This window comes from Bacillus rossius, chromosome 16 (genome assembly GCF_032445375.1).
Source record: "Bacillus rossius redtenbacheri isolate Brsri chromosome 16, Brsri_v3, whole genome shotgun sequence".
In the NCBI taxonomy this organism is placed as follows: Eukaryota; Metazoa; Arthropoda; class Insecta; order Phasmatodea; family Bacillidae; genus Bacillus; species Bacillus rossius.
Window position 1 is genome coordinate 97,680 of NC_086343.1, and position 25,355 is coordinate 123,034.

General features: G+C 46.6%; 1 protein-coding gene across 5 annotated transcripts; it reads left to right on the forward strand.

Annotated features, from left to right (window-relative positions):
• The first annotated feature begins 357 nt into the window (after positions 1–357).
• Positions 358–25,323, forward strand: LOC134539925 (gastrula zinc finger protein XlCGF57.1-like). Of its 5 annotated transcripts, XM_063382279.1 has the most exons (7): positions 358–517; positions 12,999–13,118; positions 14,837–14,944; positions 15,976–16,080; positions 17,447–17,635; positions 19,117–19,213; positions 21,853–25,323. In XM_063382279.1, the coding sequence occupies exons 1-7, from the start codon at positions 455–457 to the stop codon at positions 22,953–22,955; spliced, it is 1,785 nt and encodes a 594-aa protein (XP_063238349.1). In that variant the 5' UTR covers positions 358–454; the 3' UTR covers positions 22,956–25,323. The 5 variants fall into 5 exon arrangements, with proteins under 5 accessions (XP_063238349.1, XP_063238348.1, XP_063238350.1 ...); XM_063382278.1 differs by lacking the exon at positions 358–517 and having other exon boundaries at positions 12,861–13,118; XM_063382280.1 differs by lacking the exons at positions 358–517; positions 12,999–13,118 and adding an exon at positions 13,596–13,713.
• Positions 25,324–25,355: the final 32 nt, after the last annotated feature.

The window sequence follows — 25,355 nt, forward strand, 5'->3', positions numbered from 1 at the left end:
TAAGCCAATAAATTAACAAGAAAAAACAAGTTGCAGCACCCAGTCACTTAAATTACTGGTATTCAATCAAATAATATAGTATGTTTTAACAAAGACTAATTTTGAAAATTTTATGACAAAATTATTTTTTCCTTAAAACTGTTGAAACAAAGATGGCGATTATCTCTTCCTTCGTACAATTGTAAGCCCACCCGTATTATATTACATGACATTTAATTTACAAGCTTTTTGTTAAGTACTTAAATCTTTCAGTTTTCTTTTACAAAATGACACTTACTTTTATGTAATTTACTAAAGCTTTAGTTTAATAGGTGTAGGGCGTAGCAGCGTACAGAACGAATTGAACCCTCTTTGTTCATAATTTTGTATTTATAATGAACGCTTTCGACCGAACTGTGGGTTCATATATTGTGTGGGATCAACTTATTAGAATAAAGAGTATTTAAGTTCGTTTATGCGCAACAAAATGCTACTGCAGCCTTGTGTTGTAGTTTTATCCAGAATCAAAGTAACTGAGGTATGTATGAAGTTTTGTTTCAGCCTGTAAGCACTCTATGCTGTAAGCACAGAGTAGTTCTGTGTTCGAAATTAGTCCTTTCGCTATAACAGCCCTAGCATAATTATATTTCTGAAATGTTTTAAGAAAATTTAGTGTTTCCTATGTTTGCACACCTCTAACAAATAAATTGATTATTATTGTTATTTTTATTATTAAAACTTTACGGAGGTTTGAAACTTTTGAACATAGAAGCCGTGTTCGAACTTACAAATCCGTAATTTTTAATTTGTTTTCTCCCACATTTCAACGAATATTATGGGATACTCTGGCTTTTGGTAAGAAGAAACTTGGTAACAGTACACACTAGCCCAGAGTCAATTCGAACATGGCGGGAAATTCAAATTAAACATTGCAACCTAGTGCATTTGGTGTTTCCTCAGGGTTTTTTAAAATCACTCCACAGAATTGTACTGTTATTATTAAATATATGATGTAAAATATTTCTCCTGTTACATATTGTAACAATTTTATTGCTACTGACATGATTTTTATATATTAATTACACCAGTACTGTGTTAAATGGAAAATTTGCTCTTTGTCATACAAATAAACCAATTGGTACACATTTAAAGCACATTCACTTGAAGGATTATATATTTTTTTAATTTTGATAAAAAAAACAGAGAGTTTTGGAAATAATAGAATCAAAGAAAAGGATTTTGGGATTAATGTAAAAATGGGAAAAATGAAATGAAATGAAAATGAAATGAAATGTATAAATTAATGATGAAAAATTTAATTTCAGAAACTGTTTGTTCCAGCCTCACTTGAAAACTATTTAATGGAGTTGACGACAGTCGTCGTACCCTCCCAGATACAGAGGCCGTACCTGGCCACCGACGCGGGCCTGAGGGGGCCTATTTTCCCCCCCAGTGAACCCCAGTGTGTGCGACGGCCAGGGACGCACCCGCGTGCGCCCTAGCATGCCAACGAGTGTTTTTTCTATGTGACTTTATCTTTTATTTCAGTGTGTATATATTTGTAAACGATTAAGGGATTTGAATGTGTGTAATTAACTTATTTTATTTATTATTCATTGTGCAAGTTCGCTGTGTAATTAATGTCTCGTGTATGTCTTTGTAAATAATTCAATAACTTTTTCTGAAGTGTTTCGCCGTAGTATGTAATTGCAGCCTGGCGCGCCGCGGGACGGAGCTCTCTCCCACGCCGGCCGATTTTCCCCTCCCTCCCCGCCACCCGCGGGCGCCGGCCCGCGGGCGAGCGGGGAGAGGCAGTCGCGTCCTGGTCTCGAGCGGAGACAGACGTGTTCGTTGCTCCGCGAGCCGCGCACGTTGCGCTCGGGATTGAACGTTCGCTCAGTCCGCAGTCGGTCACGGCAGCTGAGCTGCCACCGCGAATCAGCTTAGCATTGTTAACTTACGAGTCATCGGGAGACGTGTCTAGCGGGCAGTTTCTACAACGCGAACGTGGTGCTACGAGTCTCTGAACTTTTCGCCGTCCACGGAACATTACGTAACGGGCCGCGTATGTACAGCGTTCCGTCTTCGGGCCCTTTCTCACTGGGTCAGCCTAGCATTAATAAACTTTACGATTCGCGCCGAAACGTATTTGAGAACCGCCCCGTCATCAGGGAGTCCGTGTCGCCGTGGTAGGGCACTTGTTCCGCGACGGTTCCGCCAGGCTGCGGCAGGACTTTATAAGCGTTAATAAAAGACGGCTCGTGAAATTCGTTAATGCCGTGTTCTGCTTGCGACAACCTACCAACATTCCTCGCAATCACTTCACTCTCCCTCCAGGTCCCGCCTTTCCCGGTCCCGGCCACGTTGGCCTGGACCCACACCTCTCCGACGAGGGCAGTACGGGCATAACAGGACATTTATTTCAACGGGAAAACGGGGACCTGAAGCCGAGGGACGTCATTTGGCGCCCAACTAGTGTGGCCGTAAGCATACGCAAGCGCACGCAAGCGCACGCAAGCGCACGCAAGCGCGCAGGTGCAGGACAGAACGGAAGCAGGTGCGGCTGCGCGGCGTGGGAGCGGCTCGAATTCGAGACGTCGCGCCGGCGCGCCGGCGGGAGATAACGCAGCGCGGGAACGGCGCGAACACGAGACGTTTCGGCGAGAGATAGCGCGTCGTGGGGGACAGAAATACAAGACGGCGGTGCAGCGGTATCCCGGACTGAAGATAACGCGCTGGGGAGGATCGTATTGTATTACTGGGGGAGATTGTGTTCACGATCCGCGGATCAGTAGCACAGGAGGACAGGATGGCGTGGAAACAGGCGGGACAAGAAAGATACGATCTAATCAGTTTCGAAACGGACTTGTGTGAGGAGGGAGACTCCGCGAAAATGGACGTAAAAAACGAGGTTTGCGGGTCCGGCGGCGCGGCCGAGGGCGCAAACAGCACGGACAGCACAGTTGAGGACAGTAAACGGGAACAGGGGGACAGGCACGCGGACGCAGATGGGCCGGTAGTGCGGTACGTGAGCACGCAGTTTGAGTTGCCAGAGTTTGCGGGGAGAGACAACGAGGACCCGCGGGAGTTTTTGCGGGAGTGTGAACACCTCCTAAAACTGTACGAAGTGCGACGGGCGGAGTGGACGCCGCGAGTGGCGGGACAGCTCCGCGGCGAGGCAAGGAACTGGTGGTCAATGGCCGGGAGTTTTGATACCGAGTGGGGACATTTTGTGCGCCAAGTCAAAACTAGGTTTGATAACGATCAGGCGCGGGCAATGTGTTTGCGGACATTTTATTGCCGAAACCAGGAGGAGGACGAGAGTGCAGAGCAGTTCATTTACGAGAAGTTACGCATGTTCCGCCGATTGGGGACAAGTGGGGACGTGAGTGCGGCGTTGCCAACCATTGTCGAACAATTGCTGCCAGAGTTTCGCCCCTTCATGAGGACGGCTGCTGGTCGTGACACGGAGGAGTTCGTGGCCCTCGCCCGCGTGATCGAACGTGACATGTCGCAGTGGAGGACGGCACTCAGGGGCGCGAGAGCTCCCCGTGCTCGCTCGGGGCCGCGAGGGGTCACCGTCACAGAGGTCACGGACAGTGACTTGACCGTGGTGAGCTACGCCGGCGGCGCGGGACCGCGCAGGACAACAGACCGCGGCGGCACCAGGGAACGCCCGGAACCAGCTGCGACAGGAGGAGGACGTCACGAGCGGACAGATACGAGAGAGAGGGACGAACGTCCGCCGCGATGCCGTTTTTGCCCGGACGCGTACCATTGGCATCGCCTCTGCCCCACCAGAGCCGCGTGGGAGGAGGCGCGCGAAGGCAACACGTCGCAGGCGGGAAACGCAGGACCGGGGGCGGAGGGACAACTGGGTGCCGCTCCCCGGCCCGCCAGCCACCGGCAGTCCCAGTAACTGACAGAACACGTCGACCACCACCGGCGCCTACCGCACTAGCGTCCTGTATGCCGCCGGGAAGCAGGGGACAACGGGACTACTCCTCATCAGCTGTCCCCATGCCGAGGCAACTGCGGGGACAGCTGACTGCCGGCGCCACCACCGCGGTCCTGAGGCCGGGTATACCAGGGCCGGACCAGCCGCCTCGTCGACACGCCGTCGACGGGGTGGACAACCAGAGCGTCAGCGCAGGCATCCCGCCGGCCATTTCCGTGCAGGGACAGCTGACTGCCGGCGCCACCACCGCGGCCCTGAGGCCGGGTGTACCAGGGCCGGACCAGCCGCCTCGTCGACACGCCGTCGACGGGGTGGACAACCAGAGCGTCAGCGCAGGCATCCCGCCGGCCATCTCCGTGCAGGGACAGCTGACTGCCGGCGCCACCACCGCGGCCCTGAGGCCGGGTATACCAGGGCCGGACCAGCCGCCTCGTCGATACGCCGTCGACGGGGCGGACAACCAGAGCATCAGCGCAGGCATCCCGCCGGCCATCTCCGTGCAGGGACAGCTGACTGCCGGCGCCACCGCCGCGGCCCTGAGGCCGGTTATACCAGGGCCGGACCAGCCGCCTCGTCGACCTGTCGTCGACGAGGTGGACCACCGGAACGTCAACACGTCGGCGCCGGAGCGAGCCGCGGACCTCGCCGCGAGTTCCCCACGCCCGGACGGCCAGGTGGCCGGGGGCGGTGGGGGACAGACGACTGCACAGCTGGGGCAGGTCGGCCCCGAGGAGCCGGAGCTGCTGCGAATTCCTGTCCGCGCTAACGGGCGGGAGATGCTGGCCCTGGTGGACACCGCCGCCAGCCGAACCTACATCGCGGCCCACCTGGTGGGAGCGGAGGCAGTGACACCGTGGAGGGAGCTGGTGCAGCTGGCCACCAGGGATGCCGTCGTTGCAGCAGGGGGCATCACTCAGGTAACAATGAGCATCGTTGGTCACGTTAGCCACGTCGAGGCCTGGGTGGTCCCCGAGCTCCGCGAGGGGCTGATTCTGGGGGTCCCATGGCTGCACGAGGTCGACGCCACCGTGGAAGTACGAGCTGGCCGGATGCACTTCGGCACCCAGGGGCGCTGGACGGTGTACGGCGTGCACCAGGTTCCCCCCAGTCCCCCTCAGTCAGTCATTCGCCTAGAAGACCTTCAGCACGGTGTTCCAGAGGAGTACGTCGATGTCATCAACCATGTCCTCACCTCTCAGGCACAGGTATTTGCGGCCGCGGACCGGCTACGACGGACAAACGTGACGGAGCACCGGATACCGATGGTACCGCACCGCCCTCCCTTTGAGAAGGTATACGGATTTGGCATCCGGGAACGGGAGGCCATACAGACTCAAATTGACGAGATGTTACGTGACGGGGTAGTGGAACCCAGCACCTCCCCGTATAACTCACGGGTGGTGCTGGCCACCAAGAAAGACGGAAGTCTACGCTTTTGCGTAAATTTCAAGGCGATAAACAAACTGACCATTCCCGCCCCGCCCCCGCAGATCAATATCACAGACGCACTGGCAGGACTGGGGGACGCCACTATTTTCACGACACTAGACTTAAAATCAGGCTACTGGCAGGTGCCGGTATGTCTGGAGGACCGCCCTAAGACGGCATTTACGGCACCAGACGGTCGACGTTACCAGTTCTGCGCCATGCCGTTTGGTCTCATGGACGCCCCTGCCACGTTCCAGGCCCTGATGGTACGTGTTCTGGATGGGTACATTGGTGAGTTCGCCAGTGCCTATCTGGACGACGTTATCATCTGGTCCAGGACGTGGGAGGAACACGCGCACCATCTGGCATTGGTGCTAGAACGTATGGCCAGACACGGACTGACGTGCGCCCCAAAGAAATGCCACATTGGGGCCACGGAAATAGAGTTCCTAGGACACATAGTGACGGCGGAGGGGTGCCGCCCCCGACCTGAGCAGTTGGAGCTAATAGAGGGAAAGGGGGCACCGAAGACCAGGAAGCAGCTCCAGAAGCTGCTGGGGCTGCTCAACTGGCTGCGGTCCTTCGTCCCCGACTTCGCCACGGTGACGGCCCCGATGACGGACCTACTGTCGCCGAAGACTAAGTTCCGGTGGACCCCCGCCGCGGACGAGGCCTTGCGACAGGTGAAGCGCCGGTTCAGGAACTGTCACACGCTCTCACGCCTGGTGCCCAGCCGCCCCATCTTCATCCAGACGGATGCGAGTCAGGAGGGGATGGGGGCGGTGTTGTACCAGATGGATGACCGGGGCGAGAGGCGCGTGATCGAGTACGCCAGCGCCAAGTTTGGGCAGGCTGAGCGGAAGTATCACGTGAATGAGCAAGAGTGCCTTGCGGTGGTCTGGGCCCTACAGAGGTACCGTCACCACGTCGAGGGCCGCTCATTCACGCTGAGAACCGACAGCCAATGCCTCCGCTGGTTGGACTCCGCTCAGGGCCGGAAGTCTAAGTTCACTCGGTGGGCCATGCTGATCCAGGAATTCTCGTTCACGGTCGAGCACATTCCTGGACGTGAAAATCAGTTGGCCGACGAGTTGTCCCGGAATCCGGACCCTGAGAATGAGTTCCACGACGACCAGGGCTGGGAGGAAGTGCTCCTCCCTGAGCGTGAGCGCGGGGTAGAGGACTCGGTGCCGCGACCGTGCGCGTTGTACGCGCTGACAAGCCCCACTGCTCCTGCACCTGACGCGCGACCCGAGACTATGACTGACCTGCTGGCGTGGGTCCACGCGGCGCAACTCCGGGACCCCGACACCCGGACCCGACTGACAGAGTGTGGGGAGGGGGTGATACCGGGCTGCCGGAGCCTGAACGGGGTGCTCCAGACCAGGGGGGCTCACAGGTCGAGCGGGTGGCGGACCCACGTGCCGCCCGAGGCCAGGCGCTGGGTCCTGAGCTACCTGCATGACCACCCCCTGGCGGGACACCCGGGCGCGGAGCAGACGCTGCGTGAGGTCAGACGGACGTTCCGCTGGCCTGGCGACGCGGCAGAAGTAAGACGCTACGTGCGGGCCTGCCTGCGTTGCCAGGAGCGGAAGTCCAGGCGACCCGACGGCAAGGAGCAGCAGGTCCCACGACGGCCCCGGAATCCCTTCCACACTGTGGCGGTGGATATTATGGGGCCGTATCCTCGCACGTCCCGTGGTCGGCGATTCATTGTTGTGGTCACGGATGTCTTCACCCGCTGGGCGGAGGCGTTCGCAGTACCAAACGTGAAGGCCGGCACCGTGATTGCCCTGCTCGAGCGCGAGTTCTTCCCGCGATACGGGTACCCCGCGGTCCTGCTGACGGACAACGGGGTGCAGTTCACGGGGAGAAGCTGGCGAGTGTCCTGCGCGGGTTGGGGGGTGGAGCATCACACGACGCCCACCTACCATCCGCGCGCGAATCCGACCGAAAGGCGGAATCAGGACATTAAAACTCAGCTGCGCATCCGGTTGGACGAGGACCACACCAAGTGGGACCTGCACCTGCCGACGCTGCTGTTTTGCCTGCGCCGTCGGACGAACGCGGTCACGGGCCATTCCCCCGCTGAACTGGTGCAGGGCCGGAACCTCGCCCTGCCCGGGGAAGCGCGCGCAACCCCCGACTTGCACAACATGACCACGGACGATCTGCGCGAAGACGCCCGACGTCGCCAAGCTGACTACCTGACTAGACGTACGCCGCAGACGCACCAGCCCCCAGCACGACTAGAGCCTGGCCAGCAGGTGTTTGTTAAGTGTCATCACCTGTCGGCTGGCGAGCGGGGCTTTTGCGCCAGTCTGGCTCCTAAGTGGGCGGGGCCACAGGAGATCGTAGACAGACTGGGCACCACCTCGTACCTCGTGCGTCGCGCCGACGGACGGACAACTAAGGTGCACAGGGACGACATTCGACTGATAGGCGACCCGCACGACGAGTACGACCACGACGACAGCGGACCAGTGGACGGTGACGAGGCCGAGGATGACGTCACCGAAGGTGTACTGGCCGACCTCGGCGCCCCTGTGGTGGTACCGCCGGAGCCGGACCTGGGACGTCGACGGGGACACGCCCACCCCAGGTCACTGCGGGGGGTTGGCAGGAACGTTGACAGGGACGACGACACACGGGACGGGACCGATGACAACGTCGCAGTAGGAGTCCTGGTCGACCTCGATGACCCCGTGGTGACGCCACCGGAGCCGGATCAGGGACGTCGACGGGGACACGCCCACCCCAGGTCACTGCGGGGGGTGGGCAGGAACGTTGACAGGGACGACGACACACGGGACAGGACCGATGACAACGTCGCAGTAGGAGTCCTGGTCGACCTCGATGACCCCGTGGTGACGCCACCGGAGCCGGATCAGGGACGTCGACGGGGACACGCCCACCCCAGGTCACTGCGGGGGGTGGGCAGGAACGTTGACAGGGACGACGACACACGGGACAGGACCGATGACAACGTCGCAGTAGGGGTCCTGGTCGACCTCGGTGACCCCGTGGTGACGCCACCGGAGCCGGATCAGGGACGTCGACGGGGACACGCCCACCCCAGGTCACTGCGGGGGGTGGGCAGGAACGTTGACAGGGACGACGACACACGGGACAGGACCGATGACAACGTCGCAGTAGGAGTCCTGGTCGACCTCGGTGACCCCGTGGTGACGCCACCGGAGCCGGATCAGGGACGTCGACGAGGACACGCCCACCCCAAGTCACTGCGGGGGGTTGGCAGGAACGTTGACAGGGACGACGACACCTGGGGCACGACACATGGACGGGCCCCCACGACGACACCGACTCAGCCTCCTACGGGGGGACAGCAAAAGGGGAACGGTGGTTGGCAACTGGCAAGAGGGGGCGGGGAACGGACGCCCGTCAGAAGGGGCGGAAGGGGTCCGCGTGGCGCAAGCATGGCAGAGCTGGAGCGCTTCGTGGACCGGGTGCTCCCGCCTGATGACGTCAGCGCCTACGCCAACGACACTGATGGACCGCTCATCGAGGACGTAACACATGACAACACTGCTCAGGGCGACCTGGTCGACCTGAGTGAACCAGTGGTGACGTTGCCGGAGCCTACCCAGAGACGTGGACGGAGGTACGTCCACTCCTGGGAACGGCGGGTGACGGGGACGGACGTGAGCAAGGACGTGACAGACGGGGTAACGGTCCGGCTCCTCAGTGGGGAGGGCGATGTCGACAGGGCCCAGCAGGTGGTCCTGGACTTGCCTTCCGGGGAGCCGAGGATGACCGCTCACGCGGGGAGGGGACCGGCGTTGCGCCGGTCCACGCGTGAGAAGACGGCCCCCCACTACCTCCGGGACTACGAGTGGGGGAGTCAGCGCAAACCCCGCGACGTAAGACAAACGACCGACGGGGGGTTACGCTGCAGCGTGATGCAGCTCCTGCCCCAGTTTGCCCGACCCGGACGGAATGACGTGACGAGCTCCGACGACCAGACAAGTGGCCGGACGCGGACGCAGCTGCCGGTCTAGGTCGGCGTCGGGGGCCAGGACGGCCTCGGGAGAGGGGGGGCATATGACGACAGTCGTCGTACCCTCCCAGATACAGAGGCCGTACCTGGCCACCGACGCGGGCCTGAGGGGGCCTATTTTCCCCCCCAGTGAACCCCAGTGTGTGCGACGGCCAGGGACGCACCCGCGTGCGCCCTAGCATGCCAACGAGTGTTTTTTCTATGTGACTTTATCTTTTATTTCAGTGTGTATATTTGTAAACGATTAAGGGATTTGAATGTGTGTAATTAACTTATTTTATTTATTATTCATTGTGCAAGTTCGCTGTGTAATTAATGTCTCGTGTATGTCTTTGTAAATAATTCAATAACTTTTTCTGAAGTGTTTCGCCGTAGTATGTAATTGCAGCCTGGCGCGCCGCGGGACGGAGCTCTCTCCCACGCCGGCCGATTTTCCCCTCCCTCCCCGCCACCCGCGGGCGCCGGCCCGCGGGCGAGCGGGGAGAGGCAGTCGCGTCCTGGTCTCGAGCGGAGACAGACGTGTTCGTTGCTCCGCGAGCCGCGCACGTTGCGCTCGGGATTGAACGTTCGCTCAGTCCGCAGTCGGTCACGGCAGCTGAGCTGCCACCGCGAATCAGCTTAGCATTGTTAACTTACGAGTCATCGGGAGACGTGTCTAGCGGGCAGTTTCTACAACGCGAACGTGGTGCTACGAGTCTCTGAACTTTTCGCCGTCCACGGAACATTACGTAACGGGCCGCGTATGTACAGCGTTCCGTCTTCGGGCCCTTTCTCACTGGGTCAGCCTAGCATTAATAAACTTTACGATTCGCGCCGAAACGTATTTGAGAACCGCCCCGTCATCAGGGAGTCCGTGTCGCCGTGGTAGGGCACTTGTTCCGCGACGGTTCCGCCAGGCTGCGGCAGGACTTTATAAGCGTTAATAAAAGACGGCTCGTGAAATTCGTTAATGCCGTGTTCTGCTTGCGACAACCTACCAACATTCCTCGCAATCACTTCACTCTCCCTCCAGGTCCCGCCTTTCCCGGTCCCGGCCACGTTGGCCTGGACCCACACCTCTCCGACGAGGGCAGTACGGGCATAACAGGACATTTATTTCAACGGGAAAACGGGGACCTGAAGCCGAGGGACGTCAGAGTTTGGTGAATTTCTTTGGCTAACTAAAACACCAGGCTGTACCTAATTAAATAATATCACTCCTATGGGGGTGAAATTGGTGTGAATATGGTTTTAATTAATTATATCTCCTAAGCTAATCAAGTATAAGAAACTATACTTAGTACCAGTAATAAACATACCAAAACAACTAAACACAATTTCAAACATTTTGCAAAATTAAACCCCCAAGGGTTGGAAAAGAAGTAATAATGGTTTTAATATAATTAATTATATCTCTGAGTCTAATCCAACATAATAAAACATAATGGGTACCAATAATAAGCATATGAACACAACCAATCACAATTTCACCATTTTGCTCAATTAAAATCCTAAGGGGTGAAAACAGGGTAAATATGCTTTTAAAATAAATAATTATATCTCCAAACCTAATCAAGCATTATAAAAGATATTGCACGGTACCAAAAATAAACATACAAAAACATACTAACCATATTTTTATCATTTTGCAAAATCCTACCCCTAAAGGATAAAAATTGGGGTAAATATAGTTTTAAGTGAACATTTATGTCTATGAACCTAATTCGGCATAAGAATAGATATTCGGTAGGCCTACCAATAATAAATATACTCAAACTAACAACCACAATTTTTTTCATTTTGCAAAATGCAACCTCAAAGGGGTGTGAAATGGGTAGGCACGGTTTTCAAATGAAAGTGAACACTTCAAAATAAATTATAACTGGAGGTAAGAAACTAAAAAAGAACAACTTGCATGTAAAGTTTGGTATTGAAATTTTTTAAATTGTAGAAATTCATTTTTTAAGGGTGTAAAAAGGTTGTAGGCTTTAATTTATTTTAAGAAATGGTATATGGAAACTAATTTAAAAAAATTAAATCATTAGGCACAATTACAAAACTAACAAACCACACTTTATTAACTAACCACCTTAAAAGTTATGCCCCTAAGAGGTGTAAAAGGGGTAAATGTGGTTTTAAGGGGGGGGGGGGAATGTATACTTCTGAATCTACTATATCTAATGGCTAGAAATTAAGAATGCAAAAAGCATATACTTAGAGTTATGATTTTTTTCCCTCCATTTTTGTAGAATTAGTAATTTAAGAGGATGAAAAGGGGTAGGTTTTATATAAGCATTTTAAAAACACATATCTCCGTAGCAAATAAAACTGGATGTAAGCAACTGAGCATGAATAACTTTAATTAATTACTTAGAATGAATTTACAATTTCCAAATTCTACCCCAAATGCAGTGAAAAGGGATGATATTAGTTTTAATAGTCATAAATAATTTACCTAAGCAAATCAAGCTGGATGTAAGTAAGCGAGCAAGAATAACATACATTGTGTGATTTAATAGCATGTGTATTTATTTATTCACAAATTGATGATTTTATGTATTATTTTACTAGAATCTAGCTGGAGTTGACTTTGTTCAGTGTTTATGTATGTTTAAAATATGATCATATAATAAAATGATTTTTCTTTTGAGTAAACAACTGCCCCCTCACATGTTATGTTTACTGGTTTGGTTGGTTATTTTCAAGGCCTCAGTAGAAAATATTAGGCACCCAAAATTATCTTAACAGTGTGTATATTTCCTATGTTTTTATTTACTAATACTCACATATACTGTTTACTATCTTTCCACTCAGAGTAGCAGTAACCAACCTAACAAAACATTTTATACAATATTACATATTGATTCTGTTACTTCACAGAAAGCTAACTGTGTCACACTACACCATATAATTAAAAACATTTATTTATTGTGATTATCATTGATAGAAATTGTGTTTATAAACTTTTTTTAAGTATATTTCCGGGTGTATTTATATAAGTGAGGTTATGTTCCTGTATGTATAATTTATTTGCATTATAAGTTAAATATTTTTAATAAATAATTAAAATTGATAAATTATAATATTCAGAATACATGTTGATTTTAATTATTAATCAATTCTATCTTAAATATTTTACGTAATTAAAATGATTAATTGTATACATGTGCTTATATTAATATTGAATTATTTTATTTTTTAAATTTATACTTTACCAAATGTACATATTTATAATTACACTCCAGTCATTTTATTATTTTATTTCTATTAATTTTTGAATGCAAAAATAAAATGGTGTTTGAAATAATGAAAATGGAGAGAGAACCATGCCAGTTAAAGGGATGGTAAGGGCTGTATTTTCTTTATTTCTTTAAAAAAAAATGCACACAGGTAAATTATTTAGTAAGGAATTTTTTTAATGTTGTCGAGGGAAAGCCAGGGTGAAACCTGCTGGTAACGTACAGTGTCTGGAGTAGCGGCCAGCCTGCACTCCGACAAGAGAGAAGAGGGCGCAAGTCGGAACACAAGGAAACAGAGAGCCTAGTCTAACAAAGGCAGCAGCAAATGGCTGGATGTGTGTTTGCGGGTGAACAAGTGACAAACACATTATTTATTTATTTATTTTTTTACTTTCAGGCACAAGCCACAGACCATGGCTTGGCTCGTGTCAAAGATGAGATCATCACCGACTGCAGATGGTCTTCAGCTCGCGGCCACTCAGGTTTCGCGAGCCTCGAGGCAGCGGGACACACAAGGGTGAGTTGGCTCAGTCCTCGCAGGGAATAAAACTAGTTGGCTGCACGGATCTACAAAATGTAGAATATAAAAACATTCTATTGCAACAGACTTAAAAAGTTTGATCAGTGTTAAATTGTTTGATTTTTTTTTTCCCCCTCTCAGATTCTTTGTATTAATCTGTATTCCATACCAGGGGATGTACATACCCTCCCCTCCCCCTTTGCAATCCTAAGAAATTAAAAAAAATCTGCCATATCCACTAACAAAAGGAAAGTATTTGAAAGCAAACAGCATGTAAGGAGATTCTATTTCAACCCCCCCCCCCCCCCCCCCAACCACTGTTTTTTTTCCCTTCCTAAAAAAAAATTAAAATTTCTTTTTTGCTCCTAGCTGTGCTATACAAGTATACAAATCCTAACATTTAGAATTTAAAAACAGGTATTGACATCACATCCATTACCACATCTATGTTAAACAAGTTTTGCCACGGCCAGTTTTAAACATGGTTCCTTGAAACATGTTGCAACACTCTTCGGACGTCCCTTCTCCCTGTCAGCTCGACACTGAACTGAGTCGTCTCGGTGCGCTCAAATATTCAGCTGCAACTTTCAGTGTGTGTGTCTTTCATTTGAGTAATAAAAAGGGCAAATGCTATAACATGGGACACTAGTTGAAGTCAAGGTCAGAGGTCAGAGCCTAGTTCTACTGATGCATCCGTAGGCACCTCGACGGTGTTATTTTAGTTTTAGTTCCTTTAGATGGACAACTACATTCATCAGTACCAATAACAGTAACAATTACAATGCCTGGAAAGATAGTGTAGGATGTTTATGATTGTAATGTCAGAATCAGTGAGAGTATTTTTTTTTTAGGTGGAGGGGGTGTTGAAAAAAAAAATTAAAATTTGCACACGTGTAAAAAAAAACTTACATTACAACTGACACTAACAAACTGACTATGAGCCTACAGTTGTAGCCATAGTAGATGTGGCTTCTCACAGTAACTTAACTGCTGTCACTAATATCTTGCAAAATTTTTCATAGCTTCTGAAAAAGTTGAGGGGGAGGGGGTGAGGTTTAACATCCCTTGTGTCAGCCACTGGCCAGAATGTTGTGTAAATAGTACTAAATGCTAGTTTTGGTGGAGAAAACTGATAAATCAAGAGGAATATAGCTGTGTAGTGGCGGTCCTGTGGCGGTAAGACTGAGTAAGTCTGCTTTGTGGCCGTCAAGATAGAGGTGTGGGAGTAAGAATACCCGGGGCCCGAACACCAGTGGTTCAGAATGGAGGTTAGTTTTGATGCTTGAGTTTACCCTGATAGGAAATAAAAATTACATATTTATTTTAATAGTATTCATAAGAAAGTTATTCAATATGCACAGATCACATTTACAGTTATTGCCACGTGTAATGCGCAATAACTGTTTTACATTAAAGAAGCGAGAGGGAACCCAACACAATTGTTTGCCCCGGGCCCTTAATTTCTGTCGACGCCCTGAAAGACCTAGGCCTATACATGTTTCATGGGTCTAGCAGCATGTTTCGTCTGCACTGAAGGCTCCCTTATTACTGGTTCAGGGAAATTTTTTACACTTTCCTGGACAATCCTGCGAATATCTTCAGTGGTTACTTTTAACATTTTTTATTTGTTTGTAAGCCTGCAGCAAGAGTCGCAGACCAGGTCGGTGGGCACCTTAATTCCAGGTGAAGTCATGCCCTGGTATGTCTTATTGCAGGAAGTCAACCACAAGAGAAGAGGTGCGTCTGTCAACAGTCAGATGTCGCTGAGACCTCTTAAAATAGTTCTGCCCAGAATCAAAGTGGAACCTGGTGAGGATGTGTTGGTAAGTGTAAGCAGCTGTAAGTGTTAACCTGGGAATGCAAGGAGTTACGATAGTTAAGTGCCAGGTTCATTACCTTCCCCCAAGGCAATAAGAGTTAGAATCCCTACCAGGTCAATCCCGGACATACATGGTAGACGTCGGTAGTTTTGTTTTGCCTCCATTATTGTAATCTGTCTCTGCTCCGCCTAATTTCATTCCTCATCCATTTCAAATCACTTTGATGAGACTTCATATGTTCAAGAATGCACTATTCTGTCATGACAGGAATTCAAACCCAGTTCCCCTATAGGTCGAGGATGATACTATTTTTTGCCTGATATAAGCTCAAAGCATGCAAACATGGATTAAAATCCCTTTTTTTGTAAGGTGCCGTGGAAACAACGCACCCGGCATATGTGCAGTAGATTACTTAGCTTGTAACAAAGCCAACAGTGTCTTTCTTTCATTTAATACTGGAGTGTTTATTACTGTAAATCTCATAAAATTTTGTGTTTTACCTCAATCCTATATAGGTATACTCAAAAATGTTCAGGATATATGTAATATGATGTAAATATCTAAATCAGGTTATGTTTTCCTTCAGACAAACTTCAAAACGACGCATGCTCATAATACACTAATGCTTTCACGGTATTAATGTAGCGTGTGTGTACTGAACCTCAGGATTAGGAGTTGAGATGATATAGAATAACTTCTGTTATTCATGAATTGTTTAGATATTTCTTACTGTTTATGTTACTTAAAAAGCCAGACCAAGTGAGTGAGTTGCGTAAGCCAGGGTAAATAGGATCAAAAGTTTGTAACATATTACTTTAAAACATAATATAGCAGAAAAAATTATACATTTTTCTAATAGTTCTAAAGATATATATGATACATACCTAGTTCTGTGTATCATTCATGTCTGCTATATTATGTTTCAAAACATAATGTTACAAGCTTTTTATCTTATTCACCCTCTGATCCTGATCACTTGGTTTTCCTGTACCTTAATTCCCGGTGATGTCGTGTACTGTTATGTCCTATTGCAGGAGGGTAACTGCAAGAGAAGAGGTGTGTGTGCTAGTAATGAGATGCTGGAAGCACGTGAAATAATTATACCGAGAATTAAAGTAGAACCTGGTGAATATCTGAAGGTATGTACCAGTTGTGAGAGTTTAATGTTCTGTGTCTTAAGAATGTAAGAGACCGCAGTGGTTAAGTGGTGAGATCACTCAGATCCCAGGAAAGTGGCGTCAAGCCCTGACTGTTCGCCGGAGGGAAGTATGGCAGGTGTTGCCGTGAGCCGGGGGATTTTCTGAGGATGCTCCTGTTCCCCCCCGCCCCTGCTCCATCTCGCTTCATCTCAAATGACATCAGTGTGGCCACGACGTCAAACCTAGTTCAGTCACACACTCAAGAGCGCACTGTTCTGACGTGACGGGCGTTCCAGCCCGGGTCCCCTGGGGCAAGTTGGACCAAGTGCAGGGGGCGGTGGACTTTAGAGTTGAGTTGAGACTGCCTTCGGATCATAGCCGTTCCAAGATCAAAGGAAGTACTCCTGACACTGATTTTAAATTTTTGCAATAGGTAGTGTTTCAAGTTGAACTGGTAGATGATATAATTATTTTGCAATATTAGACTTAGTAATTATTTGGCTTTTTATTCAATTTGCAATTTATTTGAAACAGGAAGTAAACTGTGCTATAACATTACTGCTTACATACAAAACTAGATCAAACATTCAAACTGAACTACTTTGTCAAATTATAAGTCTGCAGAACGATTTGCCGCAACTCTCCATGCCAACACGTCCAGCACTGATCTCCCATCTTCCCAGAACCAGCCTCTGCTCACTCCACTACTTCGTCAAACAACACTCGACTGGACGGACTCACCGACCATTCCTTCCCCAGCTTTCAGCAAACATCGACACAGATTTATGCCATCGACACGGGCTTTTTCACTTGTATCGGTTACCACAATCTTTCCACCAAATTTTCTGCATCATCAGTACTTAACCTAAGCTGCAAATTTTTAATCTTCATTTATTTAAAAACATAATTAATTTATCTGCCTCAAAAAAATTCCAGTTGCAAAATTTAATATGTGGATAAATTTTAAAATTGTAGGTCTAAGGTCATGCAAGTGCCCGAGATATGCTATTAGGGAGTTAGGCTCTGGTTTGATACTGGACCAAGTCCATGATTTCATAAATGTATTTTAATTGTAATTTTTAGTCTAGGGATTCTGTTCTCCCACCACAGTGCCACATTTATATCTTCTACTAGTAACAAGATAAGTCATCGTGGATTTGTTTTTGCTACTGATTATTAATAATTTTTGTGGCTAGCATAAGTAACTTTAAAAGACTCATTAATACTTGTGTAGTCCGGTATTAGAACATTATTCAGTTATATGTAGATGTGTACCAACATTAATTAGAATCTGTTTAAATTCATGTTGTAAGGTGCCAGCAACATGCAACAATCCTAATTATGTTTGTTTGTTTTTTTCGCCCAGGTGCAAAGAGCGATTTTTGGTGCTGATCATGTCAAGTCGGAAATTATTTCTGATTGTAGACTCTCCTCAACTCCATGTCAAATAAATTTCTCAATAGTAAAGGAAAAATCAGAAAAGTACGATTGCAAATCTTCAGTTCCTCGTCAAATACATCTCACTGAACAAGGGGAAACTGCAGGAAATTATGAGGTGAGAGTGATTCACTATTCTAAGTGTTTGTGTGTTTTACACAATTGTTAATTGAAAGTTATTCTTTGGGGATAAAACATACGAGGTGTTTATTAATGTAGTGTAATGCCCTGGCCCCAATTTACAAACTTACCAATTTACTCAGAGTGCCAGTTTTACAAGAGCGCGAGAGATTGAGGTGCAAAAAAAAAAAAATTGGCAAAAAAATTTGAGGGACAGGGGAAAATAAGTTTTTTTAACATACGATAATGATTTTATTTTCAAAAATACATGTCATATTACATATTATTTAGTTGCATAGTGTGCTGTTTTAAAACAGATAATAAATAAGCTTTAATTTGTTAAATTTGTGATGTTTGAGGGAAACTGGAAAGGAAGATTAGCAGCTCAAAGCGCTAGCTGCCTGTAATCGGGGCCTCGTAATGCCTGTTGTTTACGCCACCTTCATCCTTCAAGGGTGACCCCATACGACCCTTGCAAAGACGTGCATCTCTAACTGAACACCCAGATTCACTCATGACTTACAACTTATGATAAATAATTTACAGGGAATGATCTTTCATCCGGCATTCTGTGGTTTGGCACGCCCTGCGATCTGGGACCAATCGAACCACTCGCATTCAGAATTTTTCAGGTGGATTCTCTCAGTGTTTATTGTTACTGTTGATTTTCATCAGTGCAGTGTATCCTGTTTTATATTTTCTAATGCATCACATTTCACTGTACAGTTCCGTGATGATTTTTTGACAAGGACCAACATTCATCTGTATTATTCTACCTATGAGCTACTTGTTAAACTTGTTTAGATACCATTGTACTTACATTAAATTTTCTTTGGTATTCTGGTTAAAATTATAATTTTCGATAATGAGGAAAAGTAACTGATCCGTCGCGGCCGTGGATGTGAACATGCCGGGCTAGAGACCGTCTCCTTATCACTTCAGGATTCGCAGGGGCCAGGTTACAGGAAATGTAGATTATCAGGCAGTACCTGCCGTGATTACTAAACACTAAGATGTAGAGCGAATACATCTGTAAGATGGCTTAATGGCAGCAAATATTGTTTTTTCGCGAGCATTAGGATTAACATAAGGATCAACACAAATACTGGCCAGAAATAAATTTTTATTGTATATTTTAAAGTCTCGTATTTACACTTCTGAGCAATCCCGAACCATGCAGAACATTCACAGCTAATCCTGCGCCAATCTGAACACTTCTGACTACCACTATGTGTGCTGTAAAAGCATTAACCTGAGCTAAATATGTCAAAGATTTTTTTTTTCCTTTATCTAGTTGGCTTATGTCCGTTCATTTCTTGCTGGTTACCAGACAATCGTTCATTCCGGACTATCGGAAGTCTACAGTAATATGTACCTATTGACAAGTTGCTATTAGTAAGTCATGTTGAGTTGCAGTAATACGCTGGTTGGTATGGTAAAAGGCACATTGTTTAAACCCTTGTTGTTGAAATGTTGCAGTCTCGCTGTAGTCTCTCCCAAGAGCCAGCCACTAGCCTGGTTGCCAACTTCGCAGACGGGGAACAGCTGGTTGGTAGCAGTGAAACGGCACCTAATGGTAGGTTCGCCACTATCAGTGTCAGGTCTGTGATGCGACTAAACGTTTGTGTGAGCTCTACTTTCAGCTGATCTCAACCCTTCAGCGATGCGTAACCGAGTCATGTGGAGCAGTGGTACAGCAGGAAGTAATTCTTAGAAATATACCTAACATTGCTCTAGATACACAGAAATATCCCGAATTCGTTTGGCGCCGGAACAAAATATGAAGTATCTGTAAACTCTAGTCACACATGCTATTCAATTTACTGACTACATTGTACGGAACGTCTGGTTTCTTATTGCTGGGCCGCTCATAATTGCTTACTTCACTGACATAACCCGGGGCTGCGTCCATCTGAGCCCGATATGTCACCACTCCTAATACCTCTCCTTAAGGCATTTGAACTCCCCATCGGCGACATGGCGTGTGTGACTGCACCATGGACAACCGCAAGGGGCGCAGTCGAGTCAGTGCTATTCAAAGGAATTAATATTGTAAGCTTTTCTCTTGCATTTATAAGTATTGTAAACTTTTTTTTTCACCATGATTGTCCATGTCTTATCAGGTTTCATAAGACGTTATTATATTTAAGTACGTATCTGTTAATAACAACGGACGTGGACTACTGTATGCTATTTCATATTTGAGTTGTAATTGGTTATGAAAATTGTTTAATTTACGAGAGAAAAAAATTTAAAAACTAAGAATTAAGATACGAATTTGAGCAGCATGACTTGGGTTTGGTGCGATTGTACTGGCGAACGACCTCGGCGGCCATGTCTCTCCCCGGTCACTTCACACAGCCACCCGAGGTAGGGCGCTTCCCGCACCCCGGGGACTACAACTGACCATAGTAATTCTGTTATCGTTGGATTAATTTCAGTCACTTATTTATATTCTCTGAGGTTACCTCTGGGGTGCGTATGCTTACCATAAATACCATAGCCGCTCGCTGACTTGTCACCATGTGATTCCATCGTCCAGCCACGAGGAGATTGAGACCCTTCGTAAGCCGGTGGTGCCGCAAGGTGTTTTAGTATCGTACAATTGATGTGTACCGAACGCCGTTCAATAAATATCAGTCTTACCGACCTCATGTTCGCCTCATTCGCCTGACCACGTGTGTGTTGTGAATACCATGGGCGTGTGGGACGCCCTAAGAGCTCACTGCGGTGCTCACTAAAGCGTGCGGGCAGGGTCCAGGTAATTTAGGCAGTTTAAGGGGGCACAAGTCATGCCTCACACAGGAGACATCTCGACCCTAGATCTGCAGGCTCTGCAACTGCTCGCAAACGAAACCCCCATCCATGTCACCACCGACACTGGTTGTTAATCGTCCACAGGCATAAAGGCATCAAAACTGCACCCCGTATGATTAACTCCATTCAAAAGTATAAAGTTAGCTGGTGAATTGATAAGTCTGCAAAATTTTGGGTGTCTCAATACGTTGGATTGTTATTACATTTCAAATACCAGAGGGTGCAAGATTAAGTCTAAAAAAGATTTGTCAATCTTTAGTAGTAGCTGTTGCCACTAGAGTGTACCAGGCCATTGCACTAGTTGGTGATGCCAAATTCGAATACTAAAGGGCGCCACATTTAAATTTCAAAACGTAACTGATGAAGGGCGCCAAATTAAAAATATAACGTCATTAGGAGGAATTCCTTGACGTGCACAGAGAGCATAAGGAAAGCCTGTAGGCCCCACCTGCTTCGATTTAAAGGGTGCCATCTTGAATAGAGAGTTATAGGCATTATGTGCCTAAGGACTGAATACGTGCATAGGAACCGTATACGATGGAGAGTTATAGTTATAGGCATTAGATGCACTCACATAAATTTTCTTGATAAACAAATTTTTGTTGTGGTTGCTATAGGCATAGTGGTAAACTAATCTTTACATACATTTTATTATAAGAATAGATCCGGGTAACCATTCTGTTTTAGGGGAGCATATAGGATTTTTTTATAAAGATAGCCAGCCGTTCTCTATACTTTGCTTATGAAATAATCAAATTTTTTTTTATTTATAAAAAAGGTGTAAATGAGATCACTCTATAGTGTTATTAAAAACTGAATATTACCCCAAGCTGCAAGCCAGCCACTTCCTGCAGTCACACAGAGCGGACCACGCAACAAAAGACATTAACTCTGTGGGAGGTTAGATAATTTTAAACTCTATAGCAGCCCTGCTCATGCAATGAACTTTGCTTAGGAGAGAAAACACAGAGTAAAATGTTTGTAATAAACATTTCTTTATGAACCTAGCATCAACCTGATGGATCCACTTTCGATGTACCAGCTCCTCGTCACGTGTTATTTAAAGAGCAACAACTGAAGGAGCAACAACCTGTTGTCGGGGCCCCTTGCCTCCTCGGACCGTGTGTGTGGCCGAGAACTGGCTATTTCCTGCTACTAAGCTGCTCTTCTGCCATCTTCGTCGTTTCAGTCGTCGCAGCTTTGTTATTGACCAGTCTTTATAAAGTCCTACTATTCTGTCAGCCATACATTTTATCTCTCTTCCATATGTTATTTTCTTTTAGGCTCCTCTTTGTTTACCATAGTGTGCCTGTTTTTTTCCTTCAATCTATTACACATTTTCCTTATTAATTCCACTCAAACATACAACAGTATAAGAGTGTGTGGTGTGTGTCATAGCTGCTGCAGCCAGTAAAGAGCCTCCGTCTGGCGTCACGGCTGCCCGTGTCGAACACGGAGCTGCTGCTACGAGCTGTGACAGCCGTGCTCCCGTGTCAGCACGGCACGATCGTTGCTCGGGACGTACAGAGGCCGGGGACAACGCTGGATTGGTGGATTCCTCTCCCGAGCAGTCACGCGAGCTACAGTTCTCCTGTTCACTTTGTTCCGCTCGGTTCCCTAAGAAGAAGTTGTTGCTACTTCACCGTAGTAAGCATGAGCGCAAGGCAAGTTTTACATGCTCTGAATGCTTAAAAATATTCACTTTTAAGGAGAGCTTGAAAAGACACATTCACTCATATTGTGGCAAGAAACGTTTCTCGTGTTCCATCTGTCCATCTTTCTTTACTGTGAAAAATGAATTGAAACAACATATGAGTGTTCATATGTGTGAAAAACCTTTCTCATGTAACGTATGTGAGGCTAAGTTTAACTCAATTAGGAATTTGAAAAGTCATATGCGCATTCATACCAATGATAAACCATACTCATGTAGCTTGTGCAAAGCAAAGTTTAAACTTAAAAGTTACCTTAAGATACATTCCTCTGTTCATTCTAGTGAGAAACCATTTTCATGTAATGTATGCAGTGCTAGGTTTAAATCTACAAGTTCTTTGCAGGTACACATCCGCATTCACACCGGATATAATCCGTTCTCGTGTAACATATGTGACGCTAAGTTCAGAAAGAAAGCTCATCTAATATCTCACATTCATATTCACACCGGTGAGAGACCATTCACATGTACTGTGTGTGAGGCTAAGTTTATGACGTACGCTAACCTTCAAATACACTCCCGCATTCACACAGGTGAGAAACCATTCACATGTAGTGTGTGCAAAGCTAATTTTAGTCAGAAAAATAGTTTGAAAATTCACTTGTGGATTCACTCAGGTGAGAAACCTTTTTCATGTAGCTTGTGCAGTTATAAGTGTAGAACTAAACAAGTCCTGCAGAGACACTTTTACACTCACACAGGTGAGAAACCATTTTCTTATAGTAAATGTAAAGCTAAATTTAGTCTGAGAAGTAAAATTAAAACATGCCCGCATTCATGCAACTGAGGGACTATTTTCTTGTAGTTTTTGTAAAGCTAAATTTAATTGGAAAATTAACTTTAGAAAACATATTCAAATGCACTCACATTAATGTCAGTATGAAACCATTCATAAGTATCATGTGTGCAGGTAAATTAAATTACAAATTTCTCTTCAGATACCGGTACACACTTTTGTTCATTTTTATTTAGTAATTTATTTATTATCTTTAACATGCCAACCTACAGCTGGGGCCCTTTGTTTGAAACACTTGCTTTCAGTCATACGCAAGCTCAACTAGAATGGTGATATCAAGTACGAGACCATTCTCGGCAAAGTTGCTATGCTGGAACAATTTTTCGTATACAATTTCAGTAGTTATTCTCATATATGGTCGTCATATACGATAGTTCCGGTCTAGGGGGAAATTGCACATGTTCAGCATTGAGGCATGTTCGGTACTCCTGTTGTTCGGCTAGCCCTGAGAAATCAATAGTACCATCTTGTTTAACAGAATTATAGTTAGATTTTAAAAAGGGGAAAAAATTTTACCTTTTTTCCCTAAAATGAATACTTTTCATATTTTTATGATCACGTCGACGGGGCTATGCCCTCGCCCCGCTTCTGCACCCTCTGTTCAAACCTTCTGCCCACGAGTGTGTGTGTGTGAGTGCGTGTGTTTGCCCGCTCTGCATGTGCCTAGCATCACTGAAATAATATTTTATTTAATATAATTTGTAATTTTACTTATATTTTCATCCCCAAGTGTTCTATTTTTTAACAGCTTAAGTAAGGACGGAGCAGCGCAATGCACAAACATGTCAGAACGCACCCCATACACGGGCAGTTTATTTTTGAACTCAATAATTAACAATACAAGTAAATATTATTACTTTGTAATTGCTCGAGATGTTCTGTTGTGTTATCTGTTTTGTCTCGTAAATATAGATGACCTAAGGTAGTTCAACCTTTTCCTGCCGCCGTGACACCCGGATCACACCCCAGTCTCTCTCATGCGCTGCCCGGGGAAGGACGCATCCTACGCACCTCGTGGACTTCACCGTTCTATTTTGACTGATCTTCAGCTACCGCCGTCATTAATGTCGTTTTAAACCTTTTCCGTTATCCTTGAGCCGAGTCCCAGGTAGTCGACTGTTTAATTCATCATTTAGGTCCAGAAGGACATTTTAAATCAATGTGACCTAGTCTCTCAAGGGCAGGCCACACAGTGTCCGGGTCCACCCGTGAACCAGTTGAATTGCTTTAGGCATCTTTTTGCAGCTCATCACGTAGCGTTTTGTTTCATATATTGTGTTTGCTGGTGTACGACTCGGCCAGAACGCAACCCGCCAGCCAGATCTGTGCGGACCACGTGAGACGCTCGGGAGCCCGCCGACGACCGCCGCTCGGCATTGTGGGAGCGTAGCCGCAGCTCAGAGCTCGTCAAGCCCTGCGCCCACACGGGCCACGTCACAGAGTCCACAGTCCATAACACGCCTCATTAGTTAACCACGTAAACCCCCGTGATGTCTGAGCTTCATGTTATAACGTGACAACACATGAATTAGCTCGTTACCGAGTTTAGATTGTACACTTCACTGGTGAGTACTGAAAAACTCTCTCTTTTGACGTGTTTTTTGTCTTAGAATCAACAACAAGAACTGCACTCTTTTCCAATATTTCAAAAGTGCAGGAATCAGCCCTATGTTTCAATGTTACGTGACTTAAGTATTTTTCCCGTGAACATGCCCGTAAATCTATGTGTACTACTGAGAGTGTGAATACAGTAAAGTGTAGTATGTACATATATATGTACAAACTGTAATAATACAAGTTAAGTGTTGGGTTTATGCACCCATGGTTATTACTAATGGCTTACTTAGCCATTGATTGTAAATGAAACACATCAAGTGATTGTGCTGTTCGCACTATCATTGAGTAATCGATCATACTGCAAACTGTTTGTGCCATAACTTTGTTTTAATGTACTGAAACAAGTTAGAAGGTTCAACAATGTCTAATCAGAAGTGTGCAGTTTTACAGACTATTTGTTTGTATAGTAGTATTTAATTTTTTTGATATCGTAATTAATAAATGTTTATGTAAAAATAAATTATTCAGAATTAGGATTATGTAATATGAAAAGATAATTGTAGATCTAAATGCTAAGTTTTTAAATTTAACAAGTTTCTTTTTGAATGAAAGGAAATAAAACCTGACAAATTCTACTTCAGAAAGTGTGTTGCAAAATACTCTTTTATACAAGTCTAAACAAAGTTGTAAGTCGCTCAAGCAGATACAGACTGGAATGTCAACCAAGCCATCTGGAAGCATATGTATTTGAGAATGTTGAGTTCTGGAATGATTGTTCTGAATAAATTCTAAAATTCAGTAATGACATGTATGTCTGGTCTTTTTTTTTTTTTT